The sequence below is a fragment of the Netta rufina genome (assembly GCF_964035555.1).
Source record: "Netta rufina genome assembly, chromosome: 10".
Lineage (NCBI taxonomy): Eukaryota > Metazoa > Chordata > Aves > Anseriformes > Anatidae > Netta > Netta rufina.
The window spans coordinates 21,367,848-21,393,570 of NC_140133.1; the positions used below are offsets into that span (position 1 = coordinate 21,367,848).

The window sequence follows — 25,723 nt, forward strand, 5'->3', positions numbered from 1 at the left end:
ACAGATGTTTTGGATTTATCACGGCTTCTGAAGAATTTTCCTGAAATACCAGTGGTACGCTGGATCCTTCTGATCGATCTTAATGATAATAAAACATACACCCAACGAGGCAAATGTGTTGATGTGATTGCAGTCGATGCTATAAACTCCGGAGGTGTGAGGAAGGTCTGTCTTGCCACCAGGCAATTTTTGTGGCTCTGAAGTATTTCCCAGCCTAGGAACAAGGAGAGAAGGAACATAACTCTCCTTCCCCAATGTTTTTGAAATTTCTGAACAATTTTACAACTTAGTCCAAGTAGTAAAGACCAGAGGGAAACATTGAGCAGTTTTTTGCCATTCTTACAATTGCCTGCCTGCCTTTCCCCTCTGCCAAAACCCGAGGTTTTTCTGGGCACAAAATCAAGACCTCTGGCGTTGGTAATTCCAGGGTTTTTATGCTGACCCTGACTGTGGGGGATGAAGTCTGGATTCCTGACTTGTAAGTACTCTGATAACCACCAGGCCGTGGTTTCAGGTCACTACAGAAAGCTGCCAGCTCTCCCACCAGGGGTAGAAGGGATTGCAGCTGGAGTAATCTAGCTGGCAGGTTTCTCTCCTGAATCTCCAAACACTTGAGAACATGGGATCTTCTGTGTTTCTAGCATCCTTTCCTTACTCCTCTGTGCTGCTGGTACGTGCAGAGGGTAAGCAGGCATTCCTGGCATACTTCAGTGAGCTTCAGGTGGCAGAGGCCCCAGTGGGATCGGAGCGTCCCAACAGCGAGAACGGGTGTGTGGCTGCAGGGCCCAGCCGTGCACCAAGCCCCTCTCCTGCAGGCAGCTGCTGGCAAAAGAACGAGATTTAGCCTGGAAACATGGGGATGCATTTTAACACGTGTCTGTATAACTGCATTCATTACCCGTGCGTGATGAGGTAATACACGATTACACAGCCGCCTTTTGCCTGCAGGACTTTGCTCAGCGTGTGCCTGACGACGTGTCCTCAGTCAGCAGCTACGGGGGTTTTATTTTCCTGCTGACGCAGTGTGCGGCTCTGACGTTCTTCCCATATATCGTGAAGATCTGAAAACAAAACGCATTCCTTCATGGCTAAAGTTCAGTGAGCGCTGCTTAGGATGATGAGATTACATTGATTACATTGTAGTGACGGCTTTTATTTATCAGCTTTCCCCTGAATCCGTGAGCAGAGCAGGGAGCGGGATGTTTCAGCTGCTGGCAAGTCAACTTCTTCATCTCGGGTCTGTTAGACACTGAGCGACCTTCCCTACGTACCGTGTCTGACAAGTACTTGGTCTGTCTTACACCCCCGTCACTTCTGTGGATTGCAGACTTGTGACCGTGGTGGTGCTCAGCTAGCACGCACTTGTGTGCTGATTTTTGTGAAGATAGAAGCCTGTGGAACATGGAGATCTAAGAGCTTTCTGGCCATGGGCTTGAGTCGTGGTAAAACGCACGCTGTGCTAACCAGCCTCGGCTGGTCGTGGTAAGGGGAATGGCACACGAGGCTGAGTTCTCCTCAGCCACTTGAGAAATAGATTTCCTAATACTTGTTTTAGGAATTTTGGGTGCATTTTATTGTTTGTTTTTAGATTTGTAGTCTTCTAACTAGGAAGAAAACCTAAGAAAGCCATGTCATATTTTCCCCTGTTGCATTGAAGAAGGTCAAGCACTTGTAGTCCTTTTCCTTCAAGCTCCAGGGAAGAGAGGGGGCGCCGGCACTTCTCCATGTACAAGTTGAGCCTGACTTGAAAACTTTCTTGACTGAAAAGGCTGGAAAAAACACACTTGCACTGTGACTAAATCTAGCATACAATTAATTCTTCTGTGCGGTTCTGTGTGTTAATTGCTGTCAGTGTGAACTGATGGTTTAAGCAAAAATAGAAAATGTTATAACTGCTGCGTTACTTACAATGCATCCTCTGAAAGTGCAGGTCTGCGGTGGCTTTTTGAATCCCGTTCCTTGCTGTCAATCTCGGTGAATCATCCTCCTGTAAATGAAAAGGGTGTTGAAGAGAGCTTACCTGGAAAGTGTGGTTTGCTCTTCGTTTTCCACTTGTTCAGAAGCCCAAAGCTGGCAGTGCCAAGCAGAGGACGTGTCTCAGGACAGATGCACTTGAAGGCCCTGCCCCAGCTGAGGCTGGTGCTGGTTTGGAACAAGCGAGCAGCCGCTGTGGCGCTCAGTGGCTCCCTGTGGGATGAAAGACAAATCTGCCGCTGGTGCTTCGCCCCCTTAGAGGGATATTTAATTTTGAAGAGCTTTACCCTTCTGTTAGAGTGTTTTGACATTGCCTGGCGTGCTCTCGAGGATGGGTGAGACAGGCAGGCAGTGCAGCAGCACATTGAATGGGTTTTTAAGCACGAGCAGTGCGAAGGTGGCCAGCACAATGCCCTGTTCAGGGGACATTTCCAGTGCCGCAGGTAAAACCCCCAGGTTGGTCTCTCCGTAGCTTGCTGCTTCCCACGTTCCAGTGCTTGCCTGTAAGCACACGTCAGTAGTCCTTGGAAGCACGACGGGAATTAGCCTGAAGTCTTACTCCACACCAAAGCCAAAGAGGTGCTGTGAGGGGCTGCCCTGGCATTTTTGGCACTTTGTTTAAACTTCGAGGCTGCTACTTTAGGCACTGTCTCTGAACAGCTTAATTTATTATTTTTTGCGTGTACAGTTGCGTAGCAACAGATGGAAAAAAAAAAACACTAAATGCAGCTAATTTAGTTGTATTACTGATAAGCTTGCATCTCTTTAATATGAAAACGTATTTTTAATAAGACTAATCAGCTGTAATTCCTGGCTTTTGCCAAGCAGAATGTTAAATAAACAGTGTTGATGAACTTGGTAAAGAACCTGACACCCAAGGGGCTTAGTGCCACCGCTGAGCTGTGCTGTGAGCGTTTCTTTTGTTTTTCCTGCTGTTGTTCGGGGGTATTTTCTTCTCCTTTTGCTACTTATTATGTAAGTTTCTCCAGTTCTTTGTCCATCGTTTTCCTTAGCAATAAAGTGCTTTGACTTATTAAAAACAAAATAAACACGCCTAAACACCAACATCGAGTGATGCAATGTACCTGCTGAAGTATAGAAAGTAGAAATTGTGAGTGAGTAAAATCAATCTGTTTGCCTGGGAAAGCACCGAGAAGCGTTACCATTTTAGTATGGTGGGGTTTTTGACCGGGACAAGTGATGGATTTTCTGTTCTTGCATCAGATGTTTGGCAGCAACAGTTAATTTTTATCATTCACAGGGCAATGTTCCTGTTGCCCAAAAAAGCATGTGTCTGATCAAGAGCTTTCTGGAATTTGTTCATAAATCTCTCCTTGCTGCTCAAATATTTGGACAATACGAGCAGCAAAAGCCCGGCTAATTATGACTGGTTGAAGCACTCTGTTTGTTTCGTTGTTTTCGTAGATTGCCTGTTCAAACTATGTCCCATGAACCGGTACTCTGCTCAGAAGCAGTTCTGGAAAGCAGCAAAGCCAGGAGCTAACAGCACAACAGATGCGGTGCTACTCAATAAGCTACACGTAAGTATTCAGTGTTTTGCTGCCGTTGATCATAAACACTCTCATCCATACTGCTTTAATTAAGTATTTCCAATCAACCTGACACTGTTAACAAGAAAATATCAGAGAAGTCTATCAAAATCAGTACCCGAGACTCCTTTTGAAACGTTCACTGAGATGTGACTTACAAGCCTCCCCTGATTTTTGCTAAACCCTTGAGGTCTGTGTCCACTGGCAGCGTGTAAGGCACTGGGTTAGAGTCACAAGAGCAATTAACGCTTTTGTCATTAGCCCGTGCTAACTGTAGCAGTGCTCTCCGTGGGCGTTTGGGGGGCGTCTTTTAATGGCATGAAACCAGGACCCTTCAAACAAACACAGGAGCGGGTTCTCAGGCGTTGTGCCTCAGTGCATGAAGGCACGGGCGTTAGCTGTGCTGGCAGATGCCATGAGCTAAATAAATCTGATAGTCTGATAAATCTATTGAGGTGCCTCACACAAATACTGCTGCTGGGATACATGTAAAGGTTGATGGGTAATTACGAGTAATTATAAGGCCAGACAGCCTCTACTTCCTTATTAGCTTGCAGTATTTAATATTTTTTCTGGGTAAAATGTTGACGTTCAGCAGTTGAAAACCCAGTAAGGCAGCTGATTGCTGGTTCTAGAATTCCTTTTTTTCACACCAAAAAGCCAACTAACTTAAATACCATCTGTTGACTTTAGAGTTAAATAAACTGCATGTTTATGTTAAAATTACATAGCTGGAGTACTTCATGTCAAAATTACAATTCTAAACATTTTTAGTTTCTTAAAGCCTATATTAAGCTCATTGAAGACTGAAATACAAAATGGCCCTGTAGGAGAGTGTCATTTGCTGATTGCCATATGGCTGCCTTGCGCCTGCATTTCAGAAAGGCTGTTTGACTCATTTTGCTTCTGAAAACATAATTTTATAACCCAGAAGTATTGACTTGGCAAGGAGAAAGTTATTTCTGTGCTGGCTGTAACACAGAGGTCCCTCACTTGTGCCGCATTTCTCCTGCCCCTTTAATGATGGTAGGAGAAGGAGCCCGTGCCATCAAGCTTGAAGTGTCGGGGGATTCTGGGTTTTGTTTTTCTGGTGTGTAAGGGAAGGGGAGAGTTTATGCCTGCAGGGTGTGTGCGCGAGTTCATGGATTTTAAAGACAGGCATGTTCTAAACACTGCCTCATGCCCGGAGGAAAGCACCGTGTAATTGCGCTGGATTACCGTGTCACTGAAAGTTGTCTTCTCTTTCCTCAGTACGTGCCAGGCCAGGTGTTTGAGACCTGTAATATTCTGCTGACATTTTACTGGTTTGTGACGAGGCCCCTCTGGAAATCCAGGATTAGATTTTGCCAGTGCTTATCCCCAGCTGAGGGATGCTTGCACAGAGAAGTGCCACCGTGCAAGAACCGTGTACTAGATTAGGTGAAAGGGTTTGAGTACTTCACAGCTTGATTGGAAATGGTTCAATATGCATTACTTCCACATGAGGCTAAACTGTTCTGGAGGATGTGCTACGTCAGGACTTCAGTGACCCAGGTCTGATGCCTGGCTTTAAAATAACCTGGTCCCATGTACACCATTCATACATCAAAACTTAATTTTCTGCCAAGTTTGTGAGCGTGCCATTTATTGGTACATAGAATATACCAAAACCTCTGCATTTTGCAGAATGTGTGCTGGGGGGGAAGCGGGCTGTGCCCCCAAGACATGTGCATGCAACAGTTACCCCTGCCTCTGATGAGACTTCTTTATCAGTGCCCATAGTTTTTAACAAAATTAGCGGTGCAAGATGTATTCATCATCACCACTTGCCTTTTTTGGCTTCTGTTTGCCTGCTGGTGGAATTTATTGTCTGCTGTGGCACGCTCAATGCTGAGGTCAGGTTATTTTAAGTTAATGCCATTTAAGGGATTTAAAATCTGGGACACTTGTCTTTCTTTGGTATCAAGAATCAGTGCTGCTTGAGAAGCTGACATCTAGTGGCCAGAGAAAGTGCTTTTCTTGAGTGATTGTCAGATTTGGTATGTGCTTCTGAAATCTGTCCGAAGACTTAATTATGTTTTCCCAGAACACGCAATTTTCTTTATTTCCAGTAAATGTGGCACCCAATCCTGTGCAGGCAGAGAAGCCCTCTCGTTTGTGATCCTCATTGGTAGTTGAGGGGTACTAGTGTCTTACCTGAATAAATTCATTTTCAATGCAGTACTGTGAAATCAAGAAAAAAAAATAATAAAAAGAAAATTATGCTGCATTGTATTTCTGAATGTATTTTTGAGTTTAAATGAGCAACTGTATTCTGGGTTCTCCTGGAGAAAGAACCACTTATCATACCTAGCAGAACTCCTAAAAATAGCAAATTTTTGTAAGCTGAAGAAGGTGAAACTTTAAAACAGCATAGAGATAGCTACTGCAAATAAGGAGCTAAGCTTTGTCTTTTTTTAACTACTTAATATAGTTGGGAATTGTGGGCAGTCTCTTTTCCTCCAAGAGGGAATTGGACCTAGCATAGTCCTCGAGATTCTTGAGAAGCAAGTCATAAACAGTCATGCTGAGCCTCCTAAAAAGTCTGGTTTTAAATCACTGTTACCCAGATGCATGTTAAAATTATTATTTCTTATTAAAAATCAACTTTCTTGGGAAGTGAGAGGGAATTTCTTTACCAAATGAAATGGTTTACAAATGGTTTTAAATAGCGTGCTTGTTTTTAAACAAAACAAAGTACAAGACAATAGTGAGTATGTGGAGCAGATGGCAGGAGTCAGCCATTGTAAGAAGAGCTGGTTGGCTTATATGGATGGGTTATAAATTATTAGATTGAATAATCATAGGGATTAGTTTTTCTATTTTGCATAAGATTTGCCTTTTATTAATGTGCTGGTATGATGCAGAAGTGCACAGCTGTATGTTCACAGCCAGTCTGTAACGCAGCACCGAGCGGTACCTAATGAGGCGTGAGCTGTGTGGTGCTGGGAAGTCAGGGGCTCGTGCACTCAGAGCTCCAGTGGGCAAGTGTAAAGCCTTCCAAATAATCCTGCTGCGTGACGGGGATGATTAGAGTCATCGTAAAAAGACAGACTGGGGAAGAAATGGGGCCTTTACTGTCAAAGTAAAATAATGAACCAAAGTAGAGGTTCTTTCCTTTCTTTTTTATAGAAATCAGTAGAAGAATAGACTTCCTGGCTTGGGTTGTTACCATCCCTTTTCTCCTTCCCCCCTGCAGGTGTTTTGTTGTTTTCTAATGCCTCGTTTTCCATCTTGTAGCAGCTATTTATCAAATTTGTCAAAGTCAAAACTCATACCATTTAAATGTTCTTTATCTATCTTCATAAGCAACTGAAAAAAGGGAATCAGAAATTATACTATTGGAAATTAGGAAAAGGAAATCTTGCTCTATCAGATGTTCACGTTTTTTCCAGTTCTGTGAAATACTCTTAGGGCACTGTAGCTGTCTGGCCACCCTGTTTTTAAAAAAGCAAGTGAGTTGTTCTCTTTTCATGTCAGCATGCTGCAGATTTGGAAAAGAAACAGAATGAAACTGAAAACAGAAAGCTGCTGGGAACGGTGATCCAGTATGGCAACGTTATCCAGGTAGGTTGTGAACATCTTTGCAAGCTGAGTGGGGGAGTTTAAGCTAAATCATGTGCAATGTGACTTTACACTTGTAGTATTTGTAGATGAGAATCTGTAGCTTTGCCTGGTGGTCAGCATCCTGAGGTATGATCCCATGAAGCAAAAACTGGGTGTATGGCTGTGATTTCCGTGAGGATATGGATAGATTCAATTTTTATTATGGGTTAGCTGTGCTTTTTCCTGTCTGAGGTCACCATATAATTTATTTCTTTGGGAATATTTCTTTTTTGTGCTTACATTATAGTTGGCCATGTGGAACGTGGCACAGACACTGTATCTTGCAGTCAGGTGTTGAAACATCAAACACTAAAACATGTATTTTCACGGTGGTAGAAATGTTCTGTGAGTAACCACTATTTTTAATAGTCAAAAAAAATAAAAAAAAAATCGAAAGTGTCTTTACGAAAGTATTTGAAGTTACTGGAAATGTGGCAACAGGTGTTTTGAACAACACAGCTGAGGAACCAGGCTGTGCCCTGCTGCAGTTTGCATGTTCATGCTGATCATGTGCAATCTGTGGGAGCTGTTAACACAGTGGAGGGTTGTAGGATGGGGCTTTTTGAAGAGAGTCTTCAAAAAAGCAGTAGAGTTTTCTGTTAAACAAATCAGACTGAGCAAAGTAATGTAAGAGCAGCCTTATTTTACACCACCACCTTCTGAAAAGGGAAAACTACTTAGTGCCTTACATTTTACAGCGCTTGGTCCTGGGTCTTCAAGCAGGCTGCTGTAAAATGAGGTGGGCAATTCTAAGTGTTTATCCTTTGCTGGAGAAGGAACTGTTAGATTATTGAAGATGTTTTGTGCTGTAAGACTCTGTATCCACTGAAATAAGTGCCAGTGAAATTGTGCATAAATTCATCAATATTTTCATATGATATCATCTAGCTATTGTTCTGATTTCTATATGATATTGTGGTTGTCCTATACGTGCTCACTGTTTCTTGAGGGGAGGAAAAATGAGCATTCTTAGAACTGAACTCTAATTCTTATTCTAGCTGCTTCACTTAAAAAGTAACAAATACTTAACAGTAAATAAGAGGCTACCAGCTCTGCTAGAGAAGAACGCTATGAGGGTGACCTTGGACGAAGCTGGAAACGAAGGTTCCTGGTTCTACATCCAGCCTTTCTACAAGCTGCGTTCCATTGGAGACAGTGTAAGTGCTGAGAATATCCTCGTCTATTGTTCTGTGCACAGCTTGGCAAAGCTCGTTTTGGGAGGTCTGTCTTCCAGTTAATGAGATGCACAGAGCTTCTCGTGCCTTACGTTGCTGAAACAACTTTTTTCCTATGCTGTCAGGAGGGGGAGGAAAATTGCTATGGTAACTTGTATTTTGGAAACATGGGATGATTTAACATTGGAAGGAATAAGAGACCTAATTATGGTAGCCTTTCTCAATCCCTGTCCAATTCAAAATGGCAGGAATTGTTGAGTTCCTTTGGTATATTTAGAACAAATAATATCTGGGTTTTCAGTGTTGCCAGTTTTGAATCAAAATTTGTCATCGTTTTGTATATGATGAATGAGGTAATAATGAGGCCAAATGGCCCTGTTCATGGGAAAAACAGAAAATAATTGGTTCTGATGCATTACCTTTGTACAAGAGTTTGGTGTACTACCTGCCCCCAACCAGGCATTAATAAGCTTAAGGGTGCTCTGTGGAATAGTCCAGGCATGGATTTGGCACCTAAATCCAGTGAGTTTTATTAAGTAGGAATAACTTCTCCTGTAGACCAGCCCCATGCATTTTGATGTAGCTGTTGTGCGTTTTACACACACACACACACACACACACACACACACACACACACACACACACACACACTAAAGCACAGGATAATAGTCTTATAGGCTATTAAGCTCTTTTAAATCCTAGCTATCTACAGACACTTTATCATAATGACCAGTTCCTTTCAATACAGAGAAGGATTTTATATTTTAATTTACGTAAGACTTTACCCTGGAAGAAGGGAAGACAAGGACCTTGGCTGTCCATAATAAAGTGCTTTTGTCTTGAGCCGTATGCCAGCCTGGTCAGGAACATGATATTACAAATGAAAGTACCTCTCGGAGGAGGAGAGGTTTTGGCTGACCTTTTCCCATAAGAATTACTTCTTAAATGTTAACCAATGAAACTAATGGAAAGTAGCAGATAAATTTGTTACCAGAACTGTAAACTGTTTCTTCTGTAAGCCTCTGGATCCATTAGTATAGGCTTTTTTTCTGCCCGAATGACTGAATATAGTAAGCTAAATTCTGAAGCAAACAGAATCCTGGTTTTCATATTTAGACTGGCATCTCTCCAAACTACAAGAAGGTGATTTCTTCCTATCACTTCCATTAACAAAAAAAAAAAAAAAAAAAAAGGAAGGAAGGAAGGAAAAAGCTTTCTCATACTGAATATTTCTGTCTGATGCTTCACTTACCTACAGGTTGTCATTGGAGACAAAGTAGTGCTGAATCCTGTCAACGCTGGCCAGCCTCTTCATGCTAGTAGTCATCAGCTTGTTGATAATCCGGGATGCAATGAGGTAAGGGCAGATTGACAGAGCTGGGGCTTTGGAATAACTTTACAAGCTCCTATATATTGCAGCTAGGCTGCCAGGACTTGTGTTTTAACAAAATTAAGCCCTCAGTAAGTTCATTAGTACCTCTAGTGGTGTTTAGGAATGGTTATCTCGTTGCTCAGCACCTTAATATATCTACAAGTCTTTTCTTGCACCTTTTGGGCACTTGACAAAGGTTAAGTTTGATTTCTCTTGCTTGATTGGCTAGAAATAAGATTTTTCTTCAAAATCAGTAGTCATGGCACCATGATGTGTGACTTACTAACGAGTCAGATTTGCAGTTACTTTTTCTGGAATAGATGCAGAAATGGCTTTCTTTAGAGCAGTGCAACAGGGATGGCAGTGCTCAGTTGAAAAACATGAAAGCAGTAAGGCAGCAGCATCTTGTGCAGGCACAAGACAGTGGGGCTAATATGTTTTATTTCTCCTTTCAGGTCAACTCTGTGAATTGCAATACAAGCTGGAAAATAGTCCTTTTCATGAAATGGAGTGATAATAAAGATGATATCCTCAAAGGGGTAAGACTAAAAATTACTTGCTTGCAACTTACTTGTTCGCTGATGCATAATGTCTGTATTGATCATGCTGTCTGAACTTTGACAGGGGGATGTGGTAAGATTGTTTCATGCGGAACAGGAGAAGTTTCTGACTTGTGATGAGCACAGGAAGAAGCAGCATGTCTTCCTGAGAACAACAGGGAGACAGTCTGCCACTTCTGCAACCAGCTCAAAAGCACTGTGGGAAGTAGAGGTAAGGATTGTGATGCGGGTTGAGGGTGGCTTTGTAGTGACAGTTACAATTTCTGCTTAAAAACTTCTAGCTGGATTTCCTTTTTTAGGTGAAAGTCTTACCGGTGTTTGAAGTTTAATATTTAGAATTCCTTTACTTGCTGTGCTTTCTGTGCAAAATCAAAACTGAGGGCTTTCTAATGCTGCAACAGAGAGCTCTGAATTGCAGGTTCTTGACAATTCAGAAAAAGAGGACAGAAGTATCTGTGATGTCATTTTTCTTGCCAGTCACTGAAATCTAAAACCAGCTAATAATTTCAACTGTCCTGCTGAGTGTACTGAACATTCTATTTCTGGTGTGGAATACTGTGATTATGCATATCCTCATTTGATAGGAGATGGCAACCCTTTGCTAGTCTGTGCATTGTCTGAACCATTTTTTACTGTACTTGGCTTTTGAATAGTGACTAACACCTTTGCCATCATTGGCTTCTTAAAATATCCTCCCTCTTTTGGTGTGATTAGACTGAGCCAGTTGTTTTACGTAGATATGATTTCAAATGCCTGTCATGTGAACTGCCTGAGAGATCCATAAAATTAATTTCAATGGTGGAGATGATTTTCCTGTTGTCTTTCCAGAAGTATCTGGTTTGATATGCGCATTTTCCCCCATTTCAATTGCGAGTTTACCTGTAAGTAGTGTTACGTGAGCATGTTACAACACATCAGAGGCTTTTGTGGTAACTGTTCACATCCATGCAGATACCCGATGATAAATGTGAGTTCAGAGGTGAGGTAGTCCCTCCCCAAAGTGCAGAGGTCAGCTATGTTTTCCTGAAGTACATGGATGTACCCCCAGAGTGAAGGTTCTGCTTTCCACAGAGGTTTGCAGACCATCATATTTGCCCTCTAATACTCTTGTACAACGCTGCTGCATTTGAAGCAATTCCAGATGCCTTCCCCCACCTGCTTTCAGAAGGTCAGATATTTGTTATACCCAAAGGTAAAGTATCTTCTGCATCTCTTTAGGAAGCCTGTTTCAGGACTTAGCAACACATGCACATCTAGAGCACCGTCTTTAATTCTCTGCTGCTAGCACCTTAATTTTCCTGCTGTCACCCACCAGATACCACTTCTCCTAATGGAGAGCCAGCTGTGGTCAGTGACTTTGCAGAGTGTTACTTAGTCAATGAGCAGAAAATCAATGTTTGTAAATTGAAGTGAACTAATTGCTCAAAGTGTTTGGTGTACTACATGTTGTTTGAGCATGAAAGATTGTTTATCTTTTCTGAGTTCCTCGTTACGTCCATCCTTACTTGTAAGTGAAATACAGCAAGTCACTAATGTGCAGTGTGAATGTTTCCCTTTATTGTAGGTAGTGCAGCACGATCCTTGTCGTGGTGGTGCCGGGTACTGGAACAGCCTTTTCAGGTTCAAACATCTTGCTACTGGACACTACTTAGCAGCAGAGGTAGGTGTTGGGGCTTGCTTAGAAGCTCTGCCTTTCCTTCCACAGCATCTTCTTCCCTTTACCCCTTCTGAAAATCTCTCGTTTCCCACCCTAAAAATTGAAACAGATGAGAGGAGGAGAGTGAAGCTTGGGTCCTGTACTAATACAAAAGTGGATGGCTAGACACAGAAAACATGGTCAAAGATGTGTAATTACACCACTGTGCAGGGGTAGTTTTGAGCTTTTCTATTTGAATTCCGAAGGCAAAAACTTTTCTACAAAGGATAGATGCTAAATACTTGTACACTGTCATGTAGGCAGTAAGAATCAGGGTGAATGTATTATCACACGGGTTGATTACAAATAGCTGAGAGCCTTTGGGGGGGGAAATGAATTCAGTCAACTGTTGTTAGTTTCTCTTGAATCGCTGATTTCCTAATAGAAGCAAAGGACTGACTGCAAGACAGAATTGCAGTTAGGCTTCAGGCCAGCCTGATAAGAACTGCAGGTAACACTTAGCTGTCCAAGCACAGAACAAATAAATTGTTTTGCACACCAAAGTGGATATCTCTCCTTTCCACCCCGAAGAAAAACTTCAAGGCCATTTATTTAAAAAAAATGTCCAAGGGTTATAATTTTGAGTTTTGCTGCTTAATGCTTGTCAATATTTACTGAAGTTAGTTTTACTTAATTCACAGCATAAATATGCCAATGTACCAGTACAGACACCTCTGTAAATAAAAGCTGCCCTGGATGTAAAAGTGCGTAGTAGGGCAGAAAGCCTGTCTCAGCCCATGTTCTTGACATGAGAACATTTTCAGTGGGAAAAGTCCATATTAAATATCACATTTTAAACTCCTCTAACAAGCAGATTAGAAAAGCAGCAACGCTTTGTCACATGTACATGCACACGTCCTTTTCGGTAATGGTCCAATACTGAGCTTTTCCAGTAAATCTTGGGTTTGCTAATCAGCCGGAACAAAAACATGTTCTTACATCACATAAAACATGTCAGAGGAGATTGCTCACCTTATCCATGGTTAGAAGGGTGTTTCTTCTCAAAGATTTTTGCCAAGTCAGTGATTTCTGGTGGAAATTCCATTTGGAATTTAAAAAAAAAAAAAAAAAAAAAGTGAAACTTGATAACTCTCTTATTCTTTTTGCTCCTTTAGTGATTATCATGAGCAAGTTTCATCTGTCTGCATGTTTGCAGATTATTTTACTGCTTGATTCATGGACAGACGTTCGCCCAATTAAGAATAAATCTATTTGTGTAGTATGTTTGTTCTGCATGCTTGGTAGTGTTGTAGCAGTAGAGTGCATCCTTTACAAAGCAAGTTTAGATCATGCTGAGGTTGTTTCCCACTGCTAGCTCTGTTAGTTTTGACATGCCTGTGATTCTGTTTCATCAGGTAAACCCTGACTATGAGGAAGATGACCAGGAGTGTCAATCCTCAGTAAGTATAGGCAAGAGTACGATCTTGCCCCTAATTGAGGAGGGCTTGCACAGGCCCTGGTATTTAATTGGCCAGTGCATAAATGGTCCAGGCTTTGTTGCCAGTGAAGACACTAAAAAACTGAGAATGATCTTTTAAAGTCTGTCCAGAGGATCGGATATTAAAACCTGGAGTAGGCTTTAGTGAAGAGCAATAGAGTTGTAACCAAATTCCTGTATTACTTGGACCCCATTCCTCCCCGCTGTGTAGAATGTCTTTGTCTTCCTGTTCCTTAAACCTTTGTTTCCTTGAGGCACGCTTTGAATAGCTTTGAAAAGCAAGTTGCTCAAGATGACATCGGATGTCAAGTGTTGGTAATGGGATGTCAACGTAGTGCTGTGCCAGTCCTCTGCCCTCCTTGTTTGGTTCATCAATTCCCTCTCGTTTTAGTTTTAGCCTGTCACAGGAAAGCCATGACAAAGGGCCTAGAGAGCAAGAATGGCAGGGTGAGAATGATTTCAGTGCCATTCTTCTGATTTTCCTGTGAAAGCAAGTCCTTTTCAGTAATTTTTTTGTGTCAAAGATAGAGTGTGCCGATGCTTTGTGCTAATAGAAGCTTCTCACTGATGTCAAAGGGAAAACAGCATTGCTTCAGTAGGAGGAAAGAGTTAGGACTGGAACAGCGCTTTCCATTGTAGATTATATTTAGAGTTGAATGAGATTGTAGGCTTATGCAACTTGCTTGGTCATTTTTCCTGTATATGGAAAATTTGCTCCACTTAGAAATGAGAAAGAACTCCTCCATGTTTAAAAGGAGACGAACACCTGGTGATGCTTTGAAGTGCAGCAGGGCAGTTTTCTCCTCCAGAATGGATTTGTTATCACAGTCTAGCCATTAAAAGGCTAACCCTTGCCCCCAGATTCTGAGCTGATATTCTGGTTATTTCTCTGTAGTATTTGGCAGCAAATGCTGATCTTCTGACAGCTTGTCTTCAGTAAGTGTAGGTGAAAAGTGGAAAAAAATAACATGAACAAAACCCCCACACAGCTATTGTTCCAGTGGAAAAAGAATCTAACACTGAAGTGCTTTGTTGGCTTAACTTTTTGAAAGTTAATGAGTTTGTAGGTCTTTAATATAGACATCCCTCCTACTGGTGTTATGCTAATGTCTCCTTCTGATAATAAGTGCAGTAATAACGATAGCACAACTCTGAAACCAGCGCGCTTTTTTCCCTACTGTGTCTCCTTACCACTAGGTGGCAAAAATAGACCACAAAGAGTAGGATCAGGCACATATAATTCATTTCTGACACAAAATTGCTGCATCGTTTAACATGCACTAGTGACAAGGTGGTGTGGGGTGCTTACCACTGCTCCGATACAGAAACTTTAACTTCACTCACATGGGAGGTTTCTGCAAATGTCATTGCAGAGCTGTGTTGTTGGTGTTGTCTCTTTATACCTCAGTGAGCTGTACAAGAACAGGGTTTAAATGGCACGGGTGAGATGCAAGCTGGTACCTGTTCGAAAGGAGAGTGAGCTGCTTCTGTCAGCTTTGTGGTTGAAGTTTAATTCTCCCTAAATTGCCCCAGTTCCTAATTCCCAATTTGCTAATTCTCATTTTCATCTTTGCCACAGTTTCTGTAGCTGACAAATTGTCTCCTGATGTGTCAAAGGTACTACAAATTGTGAATATAGAGTGGCTGCCTTACTGTGGGGATGGAGGAGACAGATGAAACTGGGAGAATTCATTCCAAGTGAGTGAATTTCTCCTGGTGTAAAGCCTCCAGATGGGCTCGCCTGAGTATATAGTTGCTTCTTTATTTGAGGCACATTCCCAATATATAATCCTGTTCCATACAGCTAACTGTCTGTTCCCATGTGCAAAATCAAAGACTTGAAATGTCACTATCTTGCAGCCAAGTTCACTGACTACAAATGTGCTAGCTGCAGAGTATCCTGAGGCAGCAGCAGCGTTAGCGAGCTCGGCTTTGTGTTTAAGGGTTGGAGCGCCTTACACGGGGACTTTGAAATCCAGGTGCTTGCATTCTGAGTCCTTGGGGTGCCCACCTTCCACTGGTGCCAAGATCACAGTGAAGCTGGTGAATTGCTCGGTGATCACTTTGTAAACTACATGTGGGAGTTAGGTGTTTGTTTCTACATCGGCAGCTGGTTTCTTTGTTTTGTCAAATGACAGCTTTTTATTGACTATATCTGCTAGTTCCCGAGGAAAGCTTTTAGAAAAAGATGTGGTTCCTTTTTCTGTATCTTTTTTTTTTTTTCCCTAACCTTTTATCCTTTCATCTTAAAATCTAGTGTTTTACTCACTCATTTGATGGTTGTATATTTACTTTGATAAAGCAGGCTGGTGATTTGCTAGCACCTTAGGCAGGAAGATACTTGTGATGCCATGTCCTTTGTAGCATATCACTGTGTTGGAGTGCATCGTGAGCTGAAGCGTAAGCAGCAAGGCAGCTAACTTCTTGATTAGCTCTTGCTTTGTTCATTTGCAGTTGATAGACCTGAGCCCCATTTTTGCTGTTGAAGGTGACTATTTCCCAGCAAGGCTGTTGGTACTTAGTGTTGCTGTTTTTTGTATTTGTTGCTTATGTAATTTCTTCTAGGGTGACAACTGCCATACATTAAATGCATTTCAAAAGCCAGTAGTGTCTAGGGTGGTGATCTGAGCAGATGTGGATCATCTGAAACTGCTCCGAGTTCCTGGTGTGCTGTGGGTGAACAGCTGGGAGATGTTGAATCTCTTGGCATGCTGCAAGACACAACCTCTCTTGTCGAGGATTTATTGTGTTTATAACCTAGAAATGCTCAGAAGTTATTAACACTAGGGAAAGCAAAGCAATGTTTGACAAGAGGAGCTACTTTCACTTTTACTGGTACCCTAAAGTGTAGTCATCTTAACCAGTGCTTGGAGTGGTTCAGAGCTATGTCTACAAATCACAGAGCGCATCTATGCAGCGCTAGGCAGCTGGGTCTGGAGGGCTTGGTCTGACTGTGCGTGATGGGACTTCTTCTGCAGCTGGACCCTGAGCAGGATGCCTCCAGAAGAGGCTTGCGTGATGCTCAGGAGAAGATGGCGTACTCTCTGGTGTCTGTGCCTGAAGGAAACGATATCTCCTCCATATTTGAGTTGGACCCTACCACCTTGCGAGGAGGAGACAGCCTTGTCCCCAGGTACGAGCTAATGATAGCATTAGAGCTGACCACCTGCCTTGGAGTTTGGCTTGGTTTTAGTTTGGTTTGGTTTGGTTTTAGGTAAAGCACTTTCTCACTATTTATTTTCATATGAAATTAAGGTTCTTTTTCATATATAAAAATGATTAGCAAATGCCTAGAGCTTCAGTACAGTATTTTACAATGAACTTACAAGTAACAATATCCAATTTTACAAATGGGGAAACTGAAATAAAGTCACTTTCTTTCCAGTTAAGAAACTGACAAAATTCTGGGGTCTATGATAATGCTATTTCCCCTGACCTGCCTGTATTGTATTTGCTAGGACACAACATCCAGCATTTAGCATTTCATTTTCTGTTGTGTATGGTTGTTTAACTGTTCATATCGTACCTCTTGCTACTCAAAAGATGCCGAATCTCCAAAGATGCAGAGTTCGAATGTGGGCTCTTTGCTATCTGCTCCCACCCAGAAAGCATGATGTATTTGTTTGATCTACTTCATCCAAGTGACTCTTGAAAAAATTCAGATTCTCTGAGGTGGTGTGAGTTAACATGGCCTCCAAATGCAGCAGTTCTGGCTGCCACAGTTTGTGGAGTGATTTTTTTTTTTTTTTTTTCACTTGTTCTTGACAACAGTTTCTGTTTTTGAACAATGCTAAGATTTCCTTATTGGGAAAATGACTCACATTTTGAAACTTTTGACTTTCTTTCAGGAACTCTTATGTCAGACTTAGACACCTTTGCACTAACACCTGGGTTCATAGTACCAATATCCCTATTGATAAGGAAGAAGAGAAACCTGTGATGCTTAAAGTAAGACCTGCTACTTTTTTATAGTCACATCCTTTAATTTCTGTACTTCCACCAATATGTTATTAGTAGGAGAAGTTCCAGTCCCTTGAGACTTTGGGGTTTGTCAAACAGGTAGCAGTACGACAGTGGTAAATAGTGCCTACACAAAATATTTTATCTAAAAGATTACTTTTTCATAGTAGTTTAATAGTTACACTGTTAAATTTCTAATTTACAACAGCACATGGAGAATTTTTTCCTACTCTCTATGGCAGTATTTTCTAGTCTCACCGGATGTTTCTCTGTTCTGGGAACACCTGTGAGCTTGTACAGGGTGCTACTGTTCTCGTAACATCTCTAAGTGAGGCTGTGTATGAGTATGGCTTTTTGTCTTTTTTAGTATCAATTCTGCCTTTTGGTTTGGTAATAAAACTCTTTGGTTTTAGATTGGTACTTCTCCAGTGAAAGAGGACAAAGAAGCTTTTGCTATAGTACCAGTTTCTCCTGCGGAGGTTCGGGACTTGGACTTTGCAAATGATGCAAGTAAGGTTTTAGGTTCCATCGCTGGCAAGCTGGAAAAGGGAACAATAACCCAGAATGAAAGGAGGTAAGGAGACAAGAATTTGGTTCAGATAATATTCTTTGCTTTACTCAATGTGTTTCTTTTATTGTTGATTTGCCCATAGTGAAGGTTCTCAAGCCATATTCTGTCAGCCCCTCCTTGTTGCTCTGTGAAAAGAGAGCATGGGAACTGTTGTTGTGAACTTGGAGGAATAATCCATAGCATGCCTTTCTTGATGGGCTTTGCAAAATGAGTGTGGGAATTTATAATCCATCTTGTGAAGAGTGAACATATGACTTCTGGCAAATCCTCTGACAATGTCTTTGAAAAATATGTGGCCACTCAAAAAGAATGCACGGTCTGCTGTGTAAAATGAGGGTCCATGTGCTTCCATAGCCAACGTCTTTTCTTTGGTCTTGGGGAGATTATCATCTGATTTATTTTTTCTGGCAATACAAAAAAACTGCCAAATAGGACTTAGGGAGCAAAAGTTGCCTTAAAGTGATATTGTTGTCTTACTGCTTCTGTAGTTTGGCTATTAAACATTAACCTGTAATAATAAGGGAGCACTAGTTCCTAATTTAAAGTTCCTTACAAACCTAGGGGCTTTATCCAATGTCTGGGTTAGTCTCTAATGGATGTTTTTTTTGTCACTTAACATTTTGAAATCTGTATAACCTTACCACTGTCATTGTTCTTTTAACAGATAAAACTTAGTCTTGTATTAACAACTTCTGGCATTTCTGTAGATCTGTTACCAAATTGTTGGAGGATTTGGTCTACTTTGTTACTGGTGGAACTAATTCTGGGCAAGACGTGCTTGAAGTGGTATTTTCTAAACCCAATAGAGAACGGCAAAAATTGATGAGAGAGCAGAATATTCTAAAGCAGGTAGAGTGCATTTTTCTTTAAACTCTGCCTACCAGAAGAGTTGTCAGAAAGAAAATCCTAATAGTAGAGAACCTGGTCAAAATATGGGGACCAAAGGATCCTTTCAGCAGGTTGTCAGTGGACTCTAGGCATAGTACTGCAAGAACAAAAAAATACAGCATGTGTTGGCAAATAAACCTGATAAACAGTGTCTTCTGTACAGGCTGTACTTTGGCCAAGAAACAAACATTGCAATTATAGAGTATTTCTGATGCGTCTTGTAGAAATTCAAAGATACAAACACATTAATTTAATTTTACATTTACATTAATTTTAATCAAACGAAGGCAGTACCTCATGAGATTTAATTGCCTGTTTTTTCATAAATCCACAGATTTTCAAGTTGTTGCAAGCACCATTTACGGACAGCGGTGATGGCCCGATGCTGCGGCTGGAGGAGCTCGGAGACCAGCGGCACGCTCCCTTCAGACACATATGTCGGCTTTGCTACAGAGTGCTGAGGCACTCTCAGCAGGATTACAGAAAGAATCAGGTTTGAAATATGTTTGCAGCTTTCAATGGCACTGATATTGTTCCTGTGCTCCAAAAAACTAGAGCTACATCCTGTTAATTAAATCCTGCTAATGCAGTGGTGTGATTTCGCAGTCAGCAAGAGATTTTTTTGATTGCTCAATTTTACTCTATCTGCTGTCTTTCGTCTCTGTCAGACTATGTACAGTGTAATTAGTGCTAGTTCTAAGGGAAATTTCTGAAAGAAACGGGTTTGCTATTGATCCAGGTAAACTTTTAAGATTTTCTTTACTCTTGCGTACTACAAGCTCCATTGAAAGTTGGCCTGTGAACTGAGGATGTACGTTTTTTGTTGCCCAGCTATTAAAAACAAACTCATATCAGATGGGGATAAATGCTTTGATGGTCTCCAGCCCAGAGGTGAGGGAGATGTTAAGACTTTGTCATTACTCACTTTCTCTCAAAGGAAGTACAATAAGAATGTAATCCAGTTCGCTTCTTGGGATGGTGGCATTAACAAGTCGTTCTGTTTTGTTATTGATGATTTTCTGAAATTCTGAGACTTAATTGCACCACCTTTGTCCTTCCCTTTGGTTCAAAGGAATACATTGCAAAGCAGTTTGGCTTCATGCAGAAACAAATTGGCTATGATGTCTTGGCTGAGGACACGATCACCGCACTGCTCCATAACAATCGCAAGCTCTTGGAGAAGCACATCACAGCTGCTGAGATTGATACTTTTGTTAGCCTTGTGAGGAAAAATAGGGAGCCCAGGTGAGAGCTACATTTTCAAGCCCATGATTACCCTTTCCTCTTGGTCTTCTGAGAAAAATCTGTACTTGCCAACTTGCTAGCAAGAACACAACTAAGTTCGCTTCTTCTTTTTTGGCATTTTCCACAACTTCCTACTAGGGCAGCAGTCTCACTCTGCTGTGTAAAATTGGAGTTCTGATTTTTTTTTTCTTTCTGAAATATAGATTTCCTCAGTCTAAATCTCAGTGTGGATTGATACCCTTTTGGCTTACGTTTTCCAACAGGTTTTTGGATTATCTCTCAGATCTGTGCGTTTCCATGAACAAGTCTATTCCAGTGACACAGGAGTTGATTTGTAAAGCCGTTCTGAATCCAGCGAATGCAGACATACTCATTGAAACTAAGTAAGTAAATCCTTTAAAGATGGTTTTGCTAGTGTGAAACAGAAGGGAGGTGATTCAAAGCAGAGAACACTGCTGACATCTCTAGAGAAAGCAGTGTGGAGTCCTCTTTGGATGCACAATAAATGGATATTGATGACTGCAAAAGTCTGCTATATGCGTTCTCAGCCCAGTAGTCAGAGACATCTTTTGGATGTTTCATGTTTGATCAAAGTACATGACTTCTTGTAAAGGTTCTATAGGCCTGATTCTCTTCTGGGCCTCAGGCTTCCCTCTTTGAGCTGTCTGATGTGACTGAACACTTCTTGGGTACGTGCACACTGTGCTCAGCTTGCAGCAAAACAAAAGATGATGCATCTTTGCTCACCCCTTTCTCCCCCCTACTGATGGGATTTTGGTCTCAGCATTGCCCTGCCATTGCTGGAGCATCACAGCAGGCAGTAAATCCCAACCATCTTTTGTAGTGACACACTATGTGGCATAGCGCACAGGTAATCAATATCAAAACACTGTAAAAGGGAAACAGATCTTTGTCAGGTAGTTAAAATCCGCATGGATTAGAATATTCTTGAAGGTGTATAGTGCTCTTCATGAAATTACAAGGACTATTTATTTCCAGCAGCACTTGAAGTTGCTACATCAGTTATTGGTTCTTATTTGTACATTTTGTTTATATTTTTCAGATGTATGATCTTTCTTTTGCTGAAGAACTAAAAGCCATAGTTGCCTTTTTAGTGGCTGATTCGTTTCTAGCTTTGTCACATAAGCAGAAAAGTTTTGATCCAGTTGGTATTTAGGGGATCCAGTACTGATCAAATGTCAGATATTTTTGTTTACCAAATCTTTTCTTAGCTTGTTGAATATTCTTTGAACAGATTCTCCCATAAAGATGTTTTTTGCAAGTCAGTTAGCCATGATGTCTTTGCTTCTTTATTTTCATCAGTTGAATGGAGGTGAAATATATGTGTACCATTGATCTTTTCAGGGCCAAATGGAAAGCTTACCTAAATTCACTCTAATGCCTTTAATAATAAAACCTAAAGACTTTATGTAGTAAACTGCTACTGCTGAAAGAGTAAGGTATTCAGCTTTTACTTGGCAGAGTTCAGGAATAAAATGTGTTTTCTTAATGCAGGTGAGATCATAAAATTACTTTTATATCGCCAGTACATTTCAGCAAGTGTTTTAAAAGAAATGTTCTTAAAGATTTGCATGGGTCTTGGCAGTTTGTAATCTAACCACACTTCATTCTGGCAGGCTGGTCCTCTCTCGATTCGAGTTTGAAGAAGTGTCAAGTGGAGAAAATGCCTTGGAAGTTGGAGAAGATGAGGAAGAAGTGTGGCTATTCTGGAGAGACAGTAACAAGGAAATCCGCAGTAAGAGTATCAGAGAGTTGGCTCAGGATGCTAAGGAAGGGCAGAAGGAAGATCGGGACGTACTCAGCTATTACAGGTTAACAGCGTGTGCAGTAGTTGGCTAGCAAAGTTCATTGAGACTATTGCGGGGGGGACCTTCAGTGTATAGGCTTTAGTTGAATTTGTGGACAGGATGCTGCTCTAATGGACGAAATAGCCATTAGAGAATGAGGATGAAGTGGGAGCTAACAGCATAAGGTTCGTAGCAAGAAGTCAAATTATCAGCATGAGCAAGTTTAAACTGTTTTAAACTAGCTGAAGCTTAGAGTGCATTGGATTTGCACACCATTGCCTGTATTTCTGCTTGGTTTCCAGATAAGTGCATGCTAACAGAGTCTGTATGTTAACTGTTTAGGTTAACTGTACCAAAACGGTAACTGGGGTGAAAAACCACGTGCAGGAGCAACAGGATTTCAGTGCACAAATGGCTTTGCTTTTGATTTTAAAAAAGAGCTGCTGCTGTTCTCCCTGCCTTCTAAACCTCTTTCTAACCTCAAAGCGTTTAGCAGTCCTGTAGCCCTCAGCAGGACAGTATATGAACTTAGGAAAATGCCACAAGTTTGGTTTGATTAATGCACTGTTCTTTCATACAGCTTAGGCTATGCTTTTAGCAGTTTCTAATGTGAAGCGATATTTCCAGATGACTTGACAAGACACCAAGTTCTTGGCATAGTGTAAGATCAGGTTTCAGCCCAAACCAAATTCCTGTGTCTGGGTTATAAACTTCTGAAAATAGTTTGACAGACTCGACTGTGGTGGTGCAGAAAGTACTACTAGATTTTTTCTAATAGCTGATTTTCATTTTATTTTTTGCATTATCATTTGTATTAAAAGGTTTCATGTAGTAGACTCAATGCATGTTTTTATTTGAGCCTGTTGGAGGGCTGTGTTCAAAAGATGTTCTTTTATAATATCTATTTTGAAAAAATATATTTGATTTCAAGATAAGCTTTCTTGCATCTTCTTTTGAAGAGAATTGCTAGTGTTAACTATTTTCAGTTCACTTTATAGACTTGTGCATGTGCTTAAAACAATTGTTTAGTGTAGAGTTTGGTCAAGGCCCCATGAGAAGTGCTTAGGCTTAAAAGCAGCCTGTTTCCAATTAAACATTCATTTCCTTGGGAAACATAGTTGTCACTGTTCAACACAAATCCATATGAATACTCACGAATGTTGGACGTGTTTTATGACTAAAAGTTAATTATTGGTCTGTTGAACATGCAATTGTTTATCAGTTATCCCGTGGAAGGTTCTGGAAATTAAAGTGTAAGCTGTTTGTTTGTGTATTTCTCCCCCACCCCAAAGATACCAGCTCAACCTCTTTGCTAGAATGTGCCTTGATCGACAGTACTTAGCCATAAATGAGATATCTGGCCAGCTGGACGTGGATCTCATTCTCCGTTGCATGTCTGATGAAAACTTGCCGTATGATCTGAGAGCATCCTTCTGCCGGCTAATGCTTCACATGCATGTTGATCGTGACCCCCAGGAACAAGTCACACCAGTGAAGTATGCTCGTCTGTGGTCTGAGATACCTTCTGAAATTGCTATTGATGAGTAAGTGCTTGCTGGAATCATTCCATCTTCTTAAAAATGAAACTGGATCAATCCCGAATTGATGCATCATTTATGCTGTTTCTGTGCTTAAAAAAAAAAGGGGGGATGGGAGAGAAAAAAGTTCTTATTCTTACAAGTTTTTTAATTCAATCCTTGTAGCTTCATTTGTCTGTGATGTTTTCTGGAGAGGACCTTCCTGAGTATAAAATAACCTTCTTGTGCGGGTCTGGTGTAAAGCAGGAAGGCGTAGGTGATTTTTCTCCAAAACATCCAATGATCACAGTGACGTTTGCCTCTGACTGGGGTGATGTGATAGTGACCTAGCTCTGCGAAGGCAACAGAGAACTATTTTGTTTTTCTCATGCCTTATTCAATTAGAATATTGACTCTTCAAGGCAGATGGTCCATACAGAAGCTAGCACAAGCAGAAGTGAAGACAAGGGGGAAGATGCTGAAACAAGTCATGTCCTGGACACAGAGTCCTGTTGCTTAAACCCCAATGGAAAACACTCTGATGCAGGGGTAAAAGACCCATACAAAACCACAGCCAGACTGGAGACTTGATTTTTTTCACCATAGACTCATATTAACTCAATTGTAGGGATAACCTAACGCTTAGAGTAGCTCAATGGCTCAGCTTCTTCAGCTGGAGGAAACGAACATATTATAATTGTGTTAAATTTTAGGAATTTGAGTCTTTCAGTGTTAGTACTGGCGTAAAGTGTTTTTTAACCTCCTTTCCCTCCTCAATGGCCTAGTCGTCTTCTCTGAGAGAAATGCAATCATATTCAGCTTTAAATGCCAAAACAGAAACAAATGGCTGAAGCTCTGGCAGAGGCTGAACGGTGAGTGACCCATGACCAAACAGGAAGAGGGAAAAAAAGGCAGTTGGTGGAAGGTTATGGGGATTCTCTTTTTTACAGTTCCCTACACACACTGAGAAACCAACTTAACGTTTCTATTAAGAAAAGTTCAAGTCTACTTTGAATATATTGTTTTCATTTGCAGTCAGCATCTCTTGGCCACATCTGTTCTTAGTGCTGTACATAGGTTGTCGCTGTTCTGGTTTAAAAGAAAAATAAGCTTCTTTACTGGGACAAGATTCTTTTTTGTTTCCTTTTGTTTTCATCAGACACTCTTAAATAGTGCAAAATGAGTATATGGGATAAAACAGTAAAAGCTGGGAAATTATGGTGTCAGCTTCTTGGTTTCCTCGTTTGGATAAGTTATTTAACAGCCTTTAACTTCTCCTGGAGTTTTACAAATCACTGAAAAATTGTATCAGGGGAAAGCCCTGTGTGTTTGCATGCTAAGTTTTGTTTTTGTTTTGTTTTTTTTCCCTCTTCAGCTATGATAGCAGTGGAACCTCCAAAGATGAAATTAAGGAGAGATTTGCACAAACAATGGAATTTGTAGAGGAATATTTAAGAGATGTGGTGTGTCAGAGGTTCCCTTTTTCTGATAAAGAGAAAAATAAGCTCACTTTTGAGGTAGCTATCCAGTTCTGATTTTTATGCTTTTTGGTGGAATGTGTTACCTTTTTCAACACCAGATAGGTGGGCAAGTACTTAGTGAACACTGAGCCACAGCATGCGTGTGCTGCCAAGTGTGCTCCTTTCTCATGCAGGCAACCCCACTGAAGTTAGTGATAGTTTGCAATGACAGTTCTTGAAATACAATTAATGCATATAAGCTTATGTCTTGGGCTTGCAGCAGCCTTGTTTGCTTTTTGTGCTCTGTGTTATTACAAAGTCAAGCTTTAATGGCATAAATACTCAGTAAAACAACACTTTGCATGCACAGAAATGCTCTAGAGCTTACAGTATTATCTATGAAGAGAACTGTACAGTACCTGGGGACTTACTGACCAATTGAAATATTCTGTCTGTGCAAATAAAGTGTAGCAGACGCATGCAGTAGTATTCTTGAACAGTGAATTAAAAAAAAATTGAAATTATTTGAGGAATGTGCAGCTGTTGGGTCTGCCTTAAATATTTGCACTACATGTGAAATTATTTTTTGTGGCATGTGGAGGACTTGTGGGAAAGCTTGATAACTTGGAAACAGTAATCTCTGGATATGCTGTGTGTTCCTGTCAAAGAAAACTGTTCTCTCTGGTCTTGGCCTATCTTACCTTGTCTGTAATGAGACAAATACAATACGACTTTGTAGCTATAGAATATGAATTGTAGGTACAGACTGTTACCACAGGCATTTCAGTATTTGTAGAAAGTAGAAAGCTTTCTGATAACATGCAGAACTGTACAGTCTTACATGGAATTATGAGGTATTGTAATCGGGACTCGCAACCAGGTTAT

The 25,723-nt window shown here is 41.0% G+C and overlaps 1 protein-coding gene across 1 annotated transcript in view; it reads left to right on the plus strand.

Annotated features, from left to right (window-relative positions):
• ITPR1 (inositol 1,4,5-trisphosphate receptor type 1) overlaps positions 1–25,723 on the plus strand; it is a 163,617-nt gene that overhangs the window by 38,073 nt on the left and 99,821 nt on the right. Inside the window, exons 4-21 of the mRNA XM_084293035.1 lie at positions 3,400–3,515; positions 7,023–7,109; positions 8,147–8,305; positions 9,582–9,680; positions 10,151–10,234; positions 10,320–10,466; positions 11,820–11,915; positions 13,307–13,351; positions 16,368–16,522; positions 17,238–17,337; positions 17,763–17,923; positions 18,628–18,769; positions 19,143–19,301; positions 19,881–20,053; positions 20,317–20,436; positions 21,691–21,885; positions 23,154–23,405; positions 24,754–24,895. Coding sequence (XP_084149161.1) covers positions 3,400–3,515; positions 7,023–7,109; positions 8,147–8,305; positions 9,582–9,680; positions 10,151–10,234; positions 10,320–10,466; positions 11,820–11,915; positions 13,307–13,351; positions 16,368–16,522; positions 17,238–17,337; positions 17,763–17,923; positions 18,628–18,769; positions 19,143–19,301; positions 19,881–20,053; positions 20,317–20,436; positions 21,691–21,885; positions 23,154–23,405; positions 24,754–24,895 — 2,432 coding nt within the window. The remainder of the gene's footprint in view (positions 1–3,399; positions 3,516–7,022; positions 7,110–8,146; positions 8,306–9,581; positions 9,681–10,150; positions 10,235–10,319; positions 10,467–11,819; positions 11,916–13,306; positions 13,352–16,367; positions 16,523–17,237; positions 17,338–17,762; positions 17,924–18,627; positions 18,770–19,142; positions 19,302–19,880; positions 20,054–20,316; positions 20,437–21,690; positions 21,886–23,153; positions 23,406–24,753; positions 24,896–25,723) is intronic.